Consider the following 16,159-nt stretch of genomic DNA (forward strand, 5'->3'; position numbering starts at 1 on the left):
CAGAGTTGGTTGAGAAACTCTCCGTAAAGTTCGGCTGCCTGATTTCTGTAGCATTTTTTAGGCTTTCAAAGAGGCTGCCGACTAGCTACATATTAATAATAACCAGGGAACGGATTTTATGGAAATTGCCTTTTTTCTGCTAAAGAGATAGAGTGTACACGATTAAGAATGTCCACGATTTAGCTTTCCCTGCTCCATATATGCACATTTGATGTTGCCTGTTTTGTCGTTTTTAAGATATTTGCCTTTTCCACATTTAAAAAAGTGATTATGGCGAAGAAAAAGCCATTATTCCTGATAATATGATAATTTCAAACATTCCATATTTAAATTGGGCGCCAAGCGCACGTTTAGTACATTCAAGGACTTTCTTCGCGAAAATCGAATGAAAATGTTGCCAGAAAACTTCAAAAGGCATCTTGTGGTTCAATTTTACTACAACTTTAGAGATTAAAGTTTTGTGAGTTAAAAACTCGAAAGGAGAAAATAGTCAAAGTTAACATTTTTCAAATAATGAAACTAGTTCATATGTTTTCTCTTTTGACTTGTAATACATAGTAGAAACATTTCTAAAATAAATGTATTTTTAAATTATTTTTCGGTTTTTGTAATTTTTAGTGCCTTCTTTTGCCTTTTTTGCGATTTCTAGTGCCTTTTCCTGCCTATTTCGCTGTTTTATTTTGCCTTTTTTTATAAGTGTTTAGGTCTTAAAAATCACCATAAATATATAGCCAATCAGCAATCAGGGCCTTTAGATCGCTCATGGGACGATCGAAACTGCTCCGGAATGCCTCTCTTTCCCTTGATCGCCTTGGATTAGTTTCATATAAAATTTAGTTGGGTGCCAAAGCACAGGCCATCTTTTTAGACAGTCATAGCATACGAGTTCACGTAGCAACTTGTGGGATGCTCCTACACAGGCTACGGCATATATACCGTCAAGCCTCGATTTTTGCTGGAATGTAAATGTGTGGTTTCGGACCAGAAGAGCACGGGGCAGAGGCCAAGCTGCCGATAAGGAAGCCATCTGTATCCATACTGATGGGTTCATGATAGTGGGTGTAAGGACAGGGGTATATTCCGAAGAGCTTGGGGTCAATCGGTCTCTTCGGCTAGCAAACCATGCTAGCATATTTCAGGCTGAAGTTCTGGGCATATTTAAGGACTTTAGCATACTAAGCAATACAGATACGAGGAAATAAATAGTGGTGATTTACTCAGATAGCCAGGCAGTTGTCCTTGCTATATCATCTACTGAAATCAAGTCTAAACTCGGCTCGGCGTCTCAGTCAATGCCCATCTCCTCTTGGATGGATTAAAAAACATAGTAGTCAATGAAGGTAGATGAACTGGCCAAGGCGGGAGCTTGATAGATGAATCTGTACCCTTGACACAGGGTTATCCACTCTGGCAAATACAAACAGAAATCCACTAACTGAGATCCAGACTTGCGAGGTAGCATGAGAGGTTTGGCCTGACTTTAGCAGAAAGCAACACCAGAGCTAGTAAGTATTTAGTAAGGGCAGAAGTATTTAGAGTCGTAGCAAATATCACCTGCCATTAGCCGCTAGGAAAACATGCTTGTAGTATAGGTTTTCCATACAACAGAATATGCCGCAACTGGGGCTTAGATGGCAGCGGAGTAACCAGCGGAGGATCCAGAATTTTCTGATGGGGGGGCGGGGTTTTGTGGGGAATTTTTCCCCTTATTCTAATTATCTTAAACGAGCAATTTTTGTGTATATGTATATGTATCCATAAGTTTCTCGGCAACGGCTCTAACGTAGCAAAATGAAAAATCGTTTAAAAAAGACTTTCGAAGTTGTATTTCTTCCAATTGCCAACAACTTTTTATATGTCACGGGGAAAATACCGTAAAAATTTGTTGTATCGTGCGAATATCTATAGAAATTATCAGGGTTTGAAAAACTGTTAGCACAGCGACAACAGCCAAGCATTTGCTTCTTTATAAATTGTTGTTGCTTTGATAGCCGGCAATTACAAATACCTGATGAAGATCTTGCAGAAGCAATGGAGCTTAGCCGACGACGGCAAGATGCAGAAACAAACTTTCATTTCAAGAAGTATGCACCAACCTAGGTACATAAATCAAGGTACCGTGACGACTGCTATCGCCGAGGCATACTATCGCATTGCTTTTTACATTCCCTTCCTTGATACATATATTGCTCATTTGAAAATAGGGTTGCCAGATTTTTTATGCGCGAAATCAATACGTTAGACTTTTTCATGCCTAAAAAAAATCAGTACTTTTCAGTACATTTTTATTCAAAGCAAAATTTTGAATGTAAGTAACAGATATTTAATACTTTAAACCACCAGAGTACTTGTTTTTAACAATATTTTGGTATATAAGTAAAATATAGTTCATAAAATATAAAGGTGTTATTCATTTAAACATGAGTGTGCACATCCTTGTACACAGAAGCCAATAAATAATTTTATATGTATGACATTTTTGAATAGCAATAATGAGATCATTTCCATCTTCAGGGTTTAAATAGTCAATAAATTCTTTACATTTCATTTTCAAATTACTTTTAATATGAAGTTCACATTAAAAAATTTTAATTAGAAGCCTCTCTTTGCGCCAGGAAGCAAACTTTTTACTAAAGATCCTCTCAGTTGCTTCGTTTGAACAAAATTACATATTTTTTCAAATATGGAAAAGTACCACTATTTAAGGACTTCATCTATAATTAATTCCTCATGGCTTAAGTTAAATTTTTAAACTACGAAAAAACTTTGAAAGACTAAGAATTCGCTAAAAAGAGTATCTAATGGTGATTTCGATTCTTCAAAAAAATGTTGTCCTTCTCCGGTGCAAAATGGTTTAGATGTTACACTCAGCCCTGTAAAAGGGCATGTTTTGGCCTTCTTGTCCTTGTCTAGCTCACGCGTTTCATAATATTGTCGTTTTGAACAACCATCTGATTTTAAGGGCAACCATATCCCCTGACAAAGCTTCACAGGGCAGAGAATGTGCCTTTTTTGCCTTGCAAGAGTGTGAAATTTAAAAAAACTAACACACAATTTTCTCACCCTTTGCCTCTCATAAGCTGGTAACAAAGTATTGCCCCGTGAAATATGCAATGCCAGAATTTCCACAATTCTTCATAGCTGAATATTTTAACTGCATTACCAACGTACCTTGAATCGCGGTGACAAGAACTGGTAACATTTTTTGGTAATACAATTTTTCGGTTACAAAATCTTTGGTAACGTGCAGAACAGACCTGTAAGTGTCAACTTGGGTAGCAGTACAACCAACTTACACAGATGGGCTTACAGTCGGCTCAGCGAGCGCTGGGCGAAAGCCTCTCATGTAAAGACGTAAAGTCCTTCTAGCCGGTGATCAACCGGACGAAACGTCTTCACTAGACTAAACCCCAACTCTTGATTCTGACATGTGTCCTGACGGAGTATTATCCTTTGGTTGCCCATGCGATGTAACTTAATATCCTTACAAGTCACTATTGCCGCAGCTATTTAGATGATGATGCAGTGGAATCATCTCAGCATTTATTTATCAGCTGGCCGGCGCTCGCCAGATTAATACTGGTTTGTATTTCATCAACACTTAAGAGGAACTCTTTGGAGTTAACATCAATGTGAATATCAGCTGTCTGCGAAACTTTTAGCACTCAGCACTTTTCGTAAGTTCATAGGGATTACCTGTCTTATTACATATTTTTGAATTCCTTTTGCTAGTCTCTACGTCGTGCTTTTGTTCGGGTTTCGGGGCTTTCGAGAGAACTATTGCAACTATCCTGGATGTTGATCCTGGATGTTGATGCTCCAAGTCGCCCATTCTGTCCGCGTGCCTAGAGATATGACCAATTTATGTGGCGTTGTGAATAGCAAATACTCCTTAAACTTAAGCTTTCGACATATTGTCCGAAAAGTATTCACATAGTCTTAAACTAAGTTCCAACGGGCACTGCCAATTACGTTGTTCGCTTCTCAATTACTTTGGTGAATTATGCCGTTTACACGGCACGTTCTTAATTCGATTCGATAGTTCATGGTTTTTTCCTTCATTTCGCCCCCTTCTTTGATTTGAGTTCGATAAATTTCCGATTAAAATTAGAGACGGTAGCTATTTGTTTACAATTCGTATGGTAATTGGAAATTGAATTACGAATGAGAGAGCGTATTAAGGGCCATGGAAACATCGTATTAGTTTAGACAAGGCTAGACAGTCCCTAGAACAGTAATAGCTCGCTAAAGATCCTATTCCGCTGATTGCATTCTAGAAGAAAAATAGGCTTATGGTCCTTCCATTTGCTAGCGTCAGCCAGATGTGGCGAGCTACTTTACAAGCTTAACTTGTAAGATTCTTCCAGTAATAGTTGGAATTTAGGCACGTCTCTCTGAGCCTCCTCGAAAGGGTGCTATTAATTTTGAGAGTTTTTCCTCCTTCTTACAAGCTATGCTTTCTGGTGGAAAGGCTTACTCCACAGCGTTCCGAATTTGGCCAAATACGTTTTTAATTTTATCCACATACTCCCATTCAAAGACATGAAAAATTCAGCAAAGTGATTCCAAAATAATAATTCTTTCTTATTAATTTTTCAGCGTCGCAGTGATCGCGAAGAAATCCGCCGCCGTTTGGCTATGGGCTCGGAAGAAGTCAGTCAGGAGTCGAAAGAACGGAATGCTTGGAAGACGGGCATACAGTCAAGACTAGCAAGTAAAAACGCGCTCAGCTACTTTTGAATATTTCTTGTTCATAAACCAATCTTATTTTCACATACATACGTACATATTTAGGTGCACAACTAGGCCGCCTAAATGAGCCCTCTTCTGACACCGAGAGCCACAGCTCAGACTCCGAAACCTGTCCGAAGCTTTCCAAAACCAAATATAATGTGGATAATGCGAGTGCGGTTAGCATTTCTCTCGCAGATAAACCCACCTACCCATATGCTGGCAGCGGACGTGCCTCAATTTCGTCACATGGAACCATAGCTGCGGGCAAACAACAGAATTTACAAAAGACGCTGTCGGCAATCAGCATCGAGGACATGGAATGTGATTTCTTTACCAAGCAAGCCAAATTGCAAATTGAAGCGCGTATGGCCTTGGCGCAAGCTAAAGAAATGGCACACATGCAGATGGAGGTAAGACAATTTGAGCACATATATACATATGTACTTACATATATATCTACTTATACATATATATCTTCAAAATATTCACACACGTGCTTTTCAATAGATTGAGCGCCAAAACCGACGTGTATCACCAATTACCGATATCATACGGGTTTCACTGCGCAAAGTGGGCGTACAAATGACCGCCGATAAACGTCGAGTCTCACGGCAAATGCTTACCGATATGAATATAGCACAGCTGCAAGTGTTGGTCAATAGTCTGCATACACATATTGAAGAGTTGAATGAGTCATTAGTGCATAATTTGATGGAAAGGGATGATCTGCATGTGTCGCAGGATTCAATGCTGGCGGATATTGAAGAGCTTACGAGATACATGTAAGGAAACGATGAGGAGGAAGGCAGCTTTTATGTTGGAAGTTGCTTGAAAGTAGAAATAGAATACTACAATTTTTGATAATCTTAAATATCGGAAATGCTGTTATTTAACTAAAAAATCTTCATAAATTTATGGTACTTTAAAAACTGGAAAACATTTTGTTATGCCCCACAAACCGGATACACATGTTTGGCTATTTAAAAACTGGGCATAAATTTTGGACAATTTAAAAATTTTACATCAATTTATGACAATTTAACAAGTGAAAATACATTTTTTTACAAACAATTTTTTTTTTAGTCGGACATAAATTGTTGGTAATTTAATTATGGACATATTTTTTCATTTCACACTTTCATTTTATAATCGGACATTTTTGGTTAACAAAAACTGGGCATAAACTGGAGACGCATTTTTAGCTAATTAAAAATTGGACACATTTTTGGTCATTTAAAAATTTAATATACGTTGTAGGTATTTAGAAACTTTACATAATTTTTTTTTATCATTTAATAACTAAACATTAATTTGTACGTCACTCAAGTACCGTCCAAAAAAAATATCCAAACATTTGTGTTCAGTTTTTATAAGACCAAAAGTTTAGGCTCCGTTTTTAAAGTACCAAAAACATATGCCCAGTTTTAAGGATTCCAAAAATGTATGTACACTTTCTATGTATAAAACCATACATATATATTAGGGATGTTGCGAATGAGGAATTTTAGACATCCGCGGATGCGAATGCGGATGCGGATGTTTAAAAGGTATGTCAAGTGTTTTTAAGAAATAATTTAGGTGAGTAAATTAGGTGATTTAGGTAAATAAAACATGGAAAGGGTAGTAGTTTTTTATAATGTGTTTTTTTAGTACATGAATTTAAAAATTGGAACATTGTATTTAATAAAAACTTTTTATTAAAAAGTAGGTAATGTTGTTGCCTTTTCGGGTTACAGCCTGTTTCTTAAAGGGTCGCGAATCAAAGCTGCGCCTCTAAATGACTACTCGCTCAAGGCGACAAACTTGAAAAACTTTAAACTTGACAAAATGGTAAATTCTTTTCGATTGACGCTGCACCAGTTGAGAGCACTTTCAGTTATATTTATTTATTTTATTTTTTTGCGGGGCAATAATTACTTTTTGACAATTGCGTCGGGGCTGTAAATGTCGGATGTATACTCCTGACTTTCATATTCACAATCTAGCATCATGGCAAGATCGTTGTTTAAACACCGCTGTTTTCCAAAGCATTCTTCATTCTCATTCCTTTGGTTCTCTCTGAATTTGCAGAACCTGTGACGTCATCAGCGTTTTTCGATTTTAGTTTTTGTAAGTCATTTTTAATCCTTTCTTCCATGTTTTATCAGTGTACTTGCACAATATTCCAGGGACCGAAAATAACACGTTATTTTTTACGATTTAAGCTTGGCCAAATATTTTTTATTCCGAAATAAAAGTCCTTTCCGTATAATAAGCAAACACAAAACACTTATCTAAATTAAACAAATTTGGTATCATATGAAAGAGGACTGAAATAGCTTTTAAACAGAAATAACGAACGAAGGTTACCACCTCTACTTATATTTTTTTTATAATTTAATACTAAAGAAGTTCATATACCTGACCCAAATTTTGTTCTATGGTAATTAACTAACACATTTTATTTAAATATTTTGCAATATTTGGCCAAGTTTAACTCTTAAAAAATATCTGTTATTTTCGGTCCCTCCAATATTCGCATTCGGAAAAGATCCGCATTGATTATTGCGAATGCGACAGCGAATGCGAATGTCAAAATTAATGCTGAAGCTCCGCGGTTGCGAATGCGAATATTCGCAACAACCCTGATATATATGTATTTATTTTCAGTCTATAGATGTTCAGCTTTTCAGTTTTCAAAATGTATGTTCATTTTTTATTTACTAAAAATTTATGTTCAGTTAAGGGAACGTACCCATACTACGTGACCCACTTTTTGCAAATTTTAACCCCCCCCTCACCCTCGGTGATCACACGTAGTATATCTACGGTGACCATATTAACCAACGTAAAATAAAGGACATATTTTCAAAATGATTTGGAAAAACGTACATCAACTTGTATGATACAAGTACCTCAAGTATATTTAGATCAAATATTTACCAGTTAATTATATTATTTAATTGCACAAGTTCCACTTCTCGAAAGACACTGTCACCGGATTTTAACCGATTCCGAAAAATGAAACCAAATCCTCATAAAGGACTTCGCCATCCTTTGCTGCCAAAATGCCTTTATCATTATTCATAGTTCACGACGAAGCCAGCGGGGGTTTATTGTTCTTTTTCAGTGGAACTGGAAACTCAGCGTGCTTTTGTGAACAATGAATTTTACTCAAAGTATATAAATTTTTTTATGAAAATGACTAAATATTAATATTTTCTTTTTTAATTATATAAATTTCCCCATCAGTATTAGCAATGATTCGTGATTTATAGATTGTACAAAGATTACCGATTAAATAAAACCCTTAAGTGGGGTGCGAAAGAAACTAGCGAAGGTTTTCATTATATTTTATAAGGGACATTTTTATTTTGTCATATTCTCTGTTTAAAAATTGACCTCTGCAAAATCCAAAGCTCATTTAAAGGACAGTTTAAGAAATAAAGGACAAATGGCGTCCTTTACTTTGACAAAAATTATAAAGGACAGGGGGTTAAAATAAAGGACTGCCCTTTAAAATAAAGGACGGATGGTCACCGTAAGTATATCCCAAGAGCCAGCAAAAATTATCCATCACGAAAAAATATGATCTGAAAATTGAACTGAAAAATATGGTTGCAATTTTTGTAAACAAACAAAATTGAATTTTTCGAGTTTTGGTATTTATATGCTTTTTAACTGCCTGCTATGTGACTTTATGATAGTGCTAAGTCGTTTTTACTTCCAGAAATGTTCCTGGCGAGCATTGAACGTTCACATTCCTTTTTTTACCTCCCTTTTATTAGCTCGGGATGTAACTATGTAATATTGTTGCGCCTAAATGATGCAGCGATTTTTATTCTCAAGTTACATACCTGATAACGGTACGAATGGAAATTATAATAGCGAGGTTTTAGTTTTTTAAACTATAATTTTATTTCTTCAATGGAGGCAACATGAATTTAAGCTTGTTTACAAATAAAACGAAAACAAAGTCAGCTGGTGTGTCTTCTTGTTCCTGTTTTCGTTTACTTTTTTGCTTTTTCTTCTCTTCGGGAGTGAAATTTCGCTTACGCTCTGGATTTTGATAATTGGCTGGTTTTGGCTAATTTTTTTTATCGAACGTAGCTTTTGACTATGTGATAAAAACCTAAGCCCCCGCCCCTCACTGTGACCAGGCGTGGTATTTTTAAACAAAATATATTTAATTTACAAAAAATGAAAAATGTATATTTTTGCACGACAAAAAGTTTATGCCCAGTTCACAAGAACCTCTGTACATACATATGTTTTCTTCATAGGATCAAAAATTATTCTTCCATTTTCATAAAACCAAAAACTTTATGTTCACTTATTGAGTCTTTAAAATGTTGGGTCCACTTTTTTAAGACCATCAATTTATGTACAGTTTTTGAATTACTTAAAATTTACATATGCATATTCAGTTTATAAATAATCAAAAAATTATATTCTGTTTTTACATGACCAAAAATTTATGTTAAAATTTGTATACTACTAAAAATATTCATTTTTCCCCTTACAGTGGCGCCAACGAGCATCTTGCACAGCGGTATAAAAACCAAAATCCATTCAATCACAACTAGAGCCAGAACTACACAAATACTCACATGCATAAATTACTAGGCTTGATCTCGTACTTTTCGGACTAAATCTAGTAAAACTGTCAAATAACAACAATAAGATCACAACGAGTACGGGATCGATTTATAGTAAAATATGGTAAAAAATGGTAAGTTCGGACTGGGTACGGGATCAGGCTTACTATTTCGCTGTTGGCAGCGTTTGCTGAAAATAAAAACTAAAAAATGGCGGAAAAACTTACGGAATTTAATTATATATCTATAGTTGCGTACACACATACATACATACATAAAAAATAAAAGCAAACACTTTCAAAATGGTATTGTATTATATTATATTGTATTTAAAATATAACATTTCGAAAACAAAAGAGTTAGGGCTTCAGAGTTGATATATGAATTTACAATGAAAAAATTAACAATAAAATAACACAAAGAATTTCTTAGATACACACATATGTACATGCATACATTCCTACTACATATTTAACAGACCCACAGCCGCATACGGTAAAAGAAAGTATCACCTACTTAACTTTAAATACAATTTTTTTTTTCACTTCTCCACATCTTCAAACATACTCACAATTGTAAAACAATAATTATAACTGTTATGTATTTAACTTAACACAAAAAACATAAGCTACATACATATCTTTAATAACTTCTTGTTACTGAAACTTAAAGGGATTTCTCAAATACTAAGACAAACAGTTAAAACAAACTGAAATTCAAAAATTAATGAGCATGGCGATGAAAAAAAAAACACTTACAAGCATCTGTACTAGAAACCGCATAACTGTTATATAAACATACAAACATACATACCTAGTTCACTTAACTTCACAATACAATTAAAGAAAACAATAATAAACAAATAAAGGAATAAATAAAAAATATAAAAAACTTCGAAACAGCCGTTTTTGAATTGCAGTTTGAAAATGAAGGTTTACTTAATGATTATCTGCTGTTATATTTTGCTATAAATGGCCTTTCTTGGACCAAATACATATTGCACATTTCCTGCAAGAGTCACATACTCCGAAATCGAGTTAAGTATGTAGAAATAGTGTAAAAATTGCATAGCCGTACCGACTACTAGTAGCTCTCTAGAACAAAATATGTATCAATTTTTAAAATGTTAGTATATATACATATACATACATATGTACATTAGACTGCATCACCAAAAGAGTTGCGATTTCCGACAGAATTACAAAATTTATTATAATTTAAGACGTCCACCAAAATATTTCGAAAAAAATTTAGATTTAAGTGAGCTGGACCGATTTGAAAATACCTCCAAAAATGGAGTTTTTCATGAATAAAAATAGTTTCTTAAAGAACTTTTTGAAAAAGTCCCCTCAGATGACAAGCAGATTAAGCTTAAGAAATCTGCAAAAATATTTGAAAATCTTTTCAACGGAATCGTAAGAATGAGATTTTTGATGCGGTTTTTTTTTACTTTTTTCAAAGATTGATTTAAGAAAAACTTAAATAACTAGGCCAAAACTATTTTGATTTAGACTTATGGGATCTCAGTAGAAAGGTATTTTCACACTGTTTTTATTTCTGTCCAAAAAGTAATTCGTGCCCAAATTTTTATTTTTTTTTTCAAACACCAACACATCTTAATTTAACTTTGAATGACATTCGTTCATCCTACCTTTCTCTTTCATCCTGTGAATGAGTTTATTAGCAAAGAAATAAAAAGGGTGAGAAAATACCTTTCCAATGACACCTCTTTAGTCTAAATCGGAAGAGTTTAGGTTAAGTTATTCAAGTTTTTCTTATACCAATGTTTGAAAAAAGTTAAAACACAGCATCAAAAATCTTACCATTACTATTCCGTTCAAATTTTTTTTTAAATGTTTTTATGCAAATTTTTTAAGCTTACACCGTTTTGTCATTTGAGGGGATTTTTTTTCAAAAAAATCTTTAAGAAACTATTTTTGTTCATAAAAAACTCCATTTTCGGAGGTATATTCAAATCGGTCCAGCTCACTTACACCCCTGTTCTGCAACTCTTTCGTATTCGCATTTTGCTACGAATCGTAGAAATAGAATGCTGCAATCCGAATCGTATTTTCGAACTTTCGAAATTCGTAACAATGGCATGCCTAAAAACGAACGAGTTTGCTTGTTTGCGTAATTTTGTACGAAAACAATTCTGTGTCGGAGGCGAAATAAAAGATGTAAATCGATGTGTGTTTGCAAGAAATCTTGGTGGTGTTCATTTAAACAGATAAATTTGCCTTTCGCATATACGTATATTTTTATCCACTGCTTTATATAAACGAGCAAAAAAGAATATTTGTTGTCCCTTATCGAGAAACTTGTTTCCGGTTTAGTTATTTGTACAACGATTTTCGGTTGTTGTGTCCAAACGCACAGCCCGAATCCAAAAACTTTAAAATACCCGTGTAATAAAAGGATTCACATTTTATTTAAGATAAATGTTTCAAATTTCCTACCACTAGCTTGTTAATAAACTCGGTTTGCACTATGCACTTTTTTGCAAATTTCGACATGGGTTCTGCGCTAAAATACTGTGGACGGCATAGCCGGAGTGATATGCACAAGAAATGTTGTATACCTTTGACATGCGGAACCCCCTCTTCCCCGCAACACAGAAAGGAGAATTCTACTTAGTAAGGGTTATAATAACTAAGCGCGGCCGAAGGCAGAAGCAAGCGCAACAGGTGGTGGACCTAACAAAGTGCATGTTTTCAATGTCTAGGAAGAAGCTGCTATTGCATTAACTGGATTGAGAACCAGAGCTTCAGGCATAGGAGGAGTTCTGGCTTGGGGTTCACCAATTCAAGAAGATTAAATCTGACGATGTAATTTTGCATTGCGGGTGAGTTCCAACACTAAATTCGGAGTGGCAAAAAAAAAAGGTTTTTCTTGTGTTCTATTTATTAAAATAATGTGATTATACACTTGCATGTTTTAAACAACATATCTTCTAGACAGAGCCTTTAAAAAAAGATGTATATAATGTTCACTGTTCATACATATGTATGTGCAGTCAGTGCCAAAGGTTAGTGTACACCTTTTTATACCCGAGCGCACTTGTGCACAAGGGTATTATAACTTTGTTCACATAACGGTTGTTTGTAACAGGCAAAAGGAATCGAGATAGAGATAGACAAATGTATACATAAATTATCAGAATGAAAAGAGAAATCGATTAAGCGGTGACTGTCTGTCCGTCCGTCCGTCCGTCCGTCCGTCTGTGCACACGATAACTCGAGTAAAAATTGAGATATCTTAACGAAACTGGGTATGTGCACTTCTTTCGGGCGTAGGACGGATGGTATTGAAAATGGGCAAAATCGGACAATAACCACGCCTACCTCCCATATAACGGTAATTTTCAGAAATACGAAAACTGCGATATTTTAGTAACTACTGAAGATTATTCACTCAAAATTGATATTTACAATAATTTTTAGACGAAAAATAAGAATATTATACATTTTTGGAAAATGGGCGTAGCCACGCCCACTTATGGATACATGTGTATATCTTGGTAACCGCTGAACCAATTTCTTCCAAACTTGGCACAGTTGTTAGTCTTGCTACAGCATACCAAATGGCCGAAAATTTTTAAAATCGGACACTAACCACGCCTACCTACCATATATTGGTAATTTGGAGAAATACGAAATCTTCGATAGATCAAAAAATATTAAAGCTAATTTACTCAAAATTTATGCTTGCAACAATTCTTTACCAAGAAATACGTTTATGATAAAATTTTGGAAAATGGGTGTGGCACCGCCCACTTATGATCACATATATGTATCTCGGTAACCGTTCTACGAATTTGTACCAAACTCGGTATGATTATTGTGCTTGCCACATAGAAGCAAAACGTCGAAAATTATTGGAATCAAATTCAAATTACGACCACTTTTCATATAACGGCAAATTTCAGAAATGCTTGAAACTTCAATATTTCGAAATTTAAGGACGCTAATTTACTCAAAATTGATACACACCGGCTTACCATGAGCGGTAGCTTTCGGAAAGGTGAAAAGGCATATATGTAATACTTGCGCCGGGTATTTAATGTTCGGCCCCGCCCGAACTTAGACTTTCTTACTTGTTTAAATTATGTATGTGAATTTTGCTAATTTCTTAGCTAAAATCACAAGACATAAGAAATGTTAAGCACCGCTCCCTTCTTGCTCGCTCTTTATATAGTATCTTAGTATAGTATCACGCAATCGTGGGCGATCAAAGCACTCTTGGTGTTACATGAAATATATCCTTTGAAATTTCACTAACTAATACTTGTTACCTTGTTTATACCGACACATGACCCAGTTCGCTGTGATTCAAAGCGGATGCACTATATAAATTTCGATACGCTCTGAATTTCAAATGTGTATTGACTCGAATTTGATTTCAAATCGGTTTTTTATTTCTCAAATCGGTAAGAAAACAGGTATAAACACATCACTCATTCGACGCGAAATGGAAATAGGCTGATTTTCTTTATACTGCCCCTTTTAAATTTAAATTATTATTAAAATAAATTTGAATTATTGATTGAAATATCGAAGTTAAACAAAAAATTGTGTATACTTTTGAATGCGGTTTCAGAGAGTACGCGGTAAGGACACAGGTATAAGGTTAAGTCAAATTGGTTTTTTCTTAATGCGGTTCTTGTTATTCACGATGACTGGAAATGGTTTTTGTGTGTTTTGTTGATCAAATTCTTGTCAAAAAACTTGTTGCACTATCCTATAATAACACACTTTTCACTTAATATGTAAAAAAAAATATTGTAAATTGCTTCTTGTTACAGATGAGAAAAATTTAGTAGAAGGTGACGACCAAGTCTTACCGGACTTACTGTATTATAACAAAGTGCTACAAGAAAAAACATAAAATAGAAATACCTGAGAAGCTATGTATATTTCCTGGTAGGCCTTTTCGAGTAAAACCAGAATCGAATTATGAAATTATAACTTTGTTTAAATAGCGGTTGTTTGTAACAGCCAAAGCGAATCGAGATAGATATAGACAAATGTATACATAAATGATCAGAATGAAAAAAGAAATCGATTAAGCGGTGACTACTCGAGTAAAAATTGAGATATCTTAACGAAACTTGGTATGTGTACTTTTTTCAGCGTAGGACGGATGGTATTGAAAATGGGCAAATTCGGACAATAACCACGTCTGCCTCCCATATAACGGTAGTTTTCAGAAACAAGAAAACTGCGATATTTTGGTAAATAGTGAAGCTTAGTAACTCAAAATTGATATTTATAAGGAATTTGAGACGAAAAATAATAATATTATAAATTCTTGGGAAATGGGTGTAACCACGCCCACTTATGATTACATCTGTATATCTCGGTAATCGCTCCATCAATTTCCCCCAAACTTGGCGCGATTGTTGCCCTTATTATTATTGTGATTTTATTTTTTTCCTCCGAAACGTTTTTTAATTGTAGCTATTTCTCTGAGAAAGTGTTCGCCTTGTTCATCATTGAACTTGCCCAAATTATGTGGGAAGAAGTCCAAATGCAAATGAAGGAAATGAATTTATATCGACATGTTAAAACCCATTCCACCGTAAGCTTTCACAAATATGTTCACAATCGTGACGTAGTCGTCGCTTTTCCATGTACGTTTTTTTACTGAGTTTAGCTTGTTCAAAAAGCTCACTTCGCTCATAATTTTACGAATTTGAGGACCAATGAAGAAACCTGAGATTCAAAAAAAGAGATAAAACCAATAAAAAAGTATTCGATGAGCGAATAAAAAATTAATCCCTCCTTTTATTTTGGCTTCACTTAATTTTGGGAACATCACTTAATGATAACAAAAAGCGTTGCTATTTGCATACAATTTTTTTACAACTAAGAGATGGATTGCACGAAAAAAATCGGTTTTCCTATGGGACAGCTTTGCAAACCGTGCAATCTGTACACAGTGCAAGGGCTTTGCAAGACTGTGAGAAAACCCATATAGTTTCATATATCCTAGGATTAAATGCAGTGGTGGTAGGACAACATTTTGAGCTTTGGTCAATGGGACGTTTAAAACGTTTTTTCTGACTATTTGATCCGGCTCTCGGTATGGCCATACCTTGCAATCATCAAAAACGTCAAAGTAAAAAAAAAAACGGTCAAGCAAACATTTTTGAGTTGTATAGCCAAAAATAATATTTTTGTAAAAATTTTGTTTTCATAAAAACTTTAATAACTCAGTAAAGTTTCATCTGATTTTTGAAATAAACACTTGTTTTACTCGTTGTTAAATTTAGTTTTAAAATCAATTGAGGCCTTGTATAGTTTTCTCATAAAATAGTGAGTAAAAAGCTCACCAAAGTTGGAAAAAGTAAGCACAAGGTGATTGGTGGGTAAATAAACACAGATCTTTTGAGGTTATTTTTCGCATGTATATCGTTCGAAAGGCCCAATTTTGTTCTTTTTAAACCCGGCAATAAACCAAAACTCGGTTTATAATGAACTCAGTTACAGGTTTATAAGTGCGCAAAATTACGAAACCCCGGTTTTTAACGGTAAATCAAGATTTTGGTGTTTGGCAAATTTTCGTATTTCGATTCTTGTTCTATTCGAAATGACCTACCAGGAAATATATATAACTTCCCAGGTATTTTTTGGTGTCGCACAGTGTAATAGTTGCACGGATAAAATAATAAGTGTTTACAATATACATATATTGGTTGACTGTGGATCTCAGAAACGGAATTATTTTTATAAACCGTCAGATTAAGAAAACCCCTCCAGATAATCGTCAGATTATGGAACAGGACGACAAGGGCATCGAGATGAACTTTTTGTATGAAAATCTGACGCGCTCGAGTAAATCCAAAT

General features: G+C 34.8%; 1 protein-coding gene across 2 annotated transcripts in view; it reads left to right on the forward strand.

Moving 5' to 3' along the window:
* LOC108358094 (uncharacterized) overlaps nucleotides 1–10,206 on the forward strand; it is a 50,526-nt gene extending 40,320 nt beyond the window's left edge. For both annotated transcript variants that reach the window (XM_017609243.1, XM_017609252.1), the window contains exons 7-10: nucleotides 4,600–4,714; nucleotides 4,795–5,144; nucleotides 5,242–5,516; nucleotides 9,239–10,206. In XM_017609243.1, the coding sequence (XP_017464732.1) occupies nucleotides 4,600–4,714; nucleotides 4,795–5,144; nucleotides 5,242–5,516; nucleotides 9,239–9,299 (801 nt within the window). In that variant the 3' untranslated portion in view covers nucleotides 9,300–10,206. The remainder of the gene's footprint in view (nucleotides 1–4,599; nucleotides 4,715–4,794; nucleotides 5,145–5,241; nucleotides 5,517–9,238) is intronic.
* Nucleotides 10,207–16,159: the final 5,953 nt, after the last annotated feature.

This window comes from Rhagoletis zephyria, unplaced genomic scaffold, assembly GCF_001687245.7.
Source record: "Rhagoletis zephyria isolate East Lansing unplaced genomic scaffold, Rhagoletis_zephyria_1.1 Rzeph_scaffold_00009, whole genome shotgun sequence".
Taxonomy (NCBI): Eukaryota; Metazoa; Arthropoda; class Insecta; order Diptera; family Tephritidae; genus Rhagoletis; species Rhagoletis zephyria.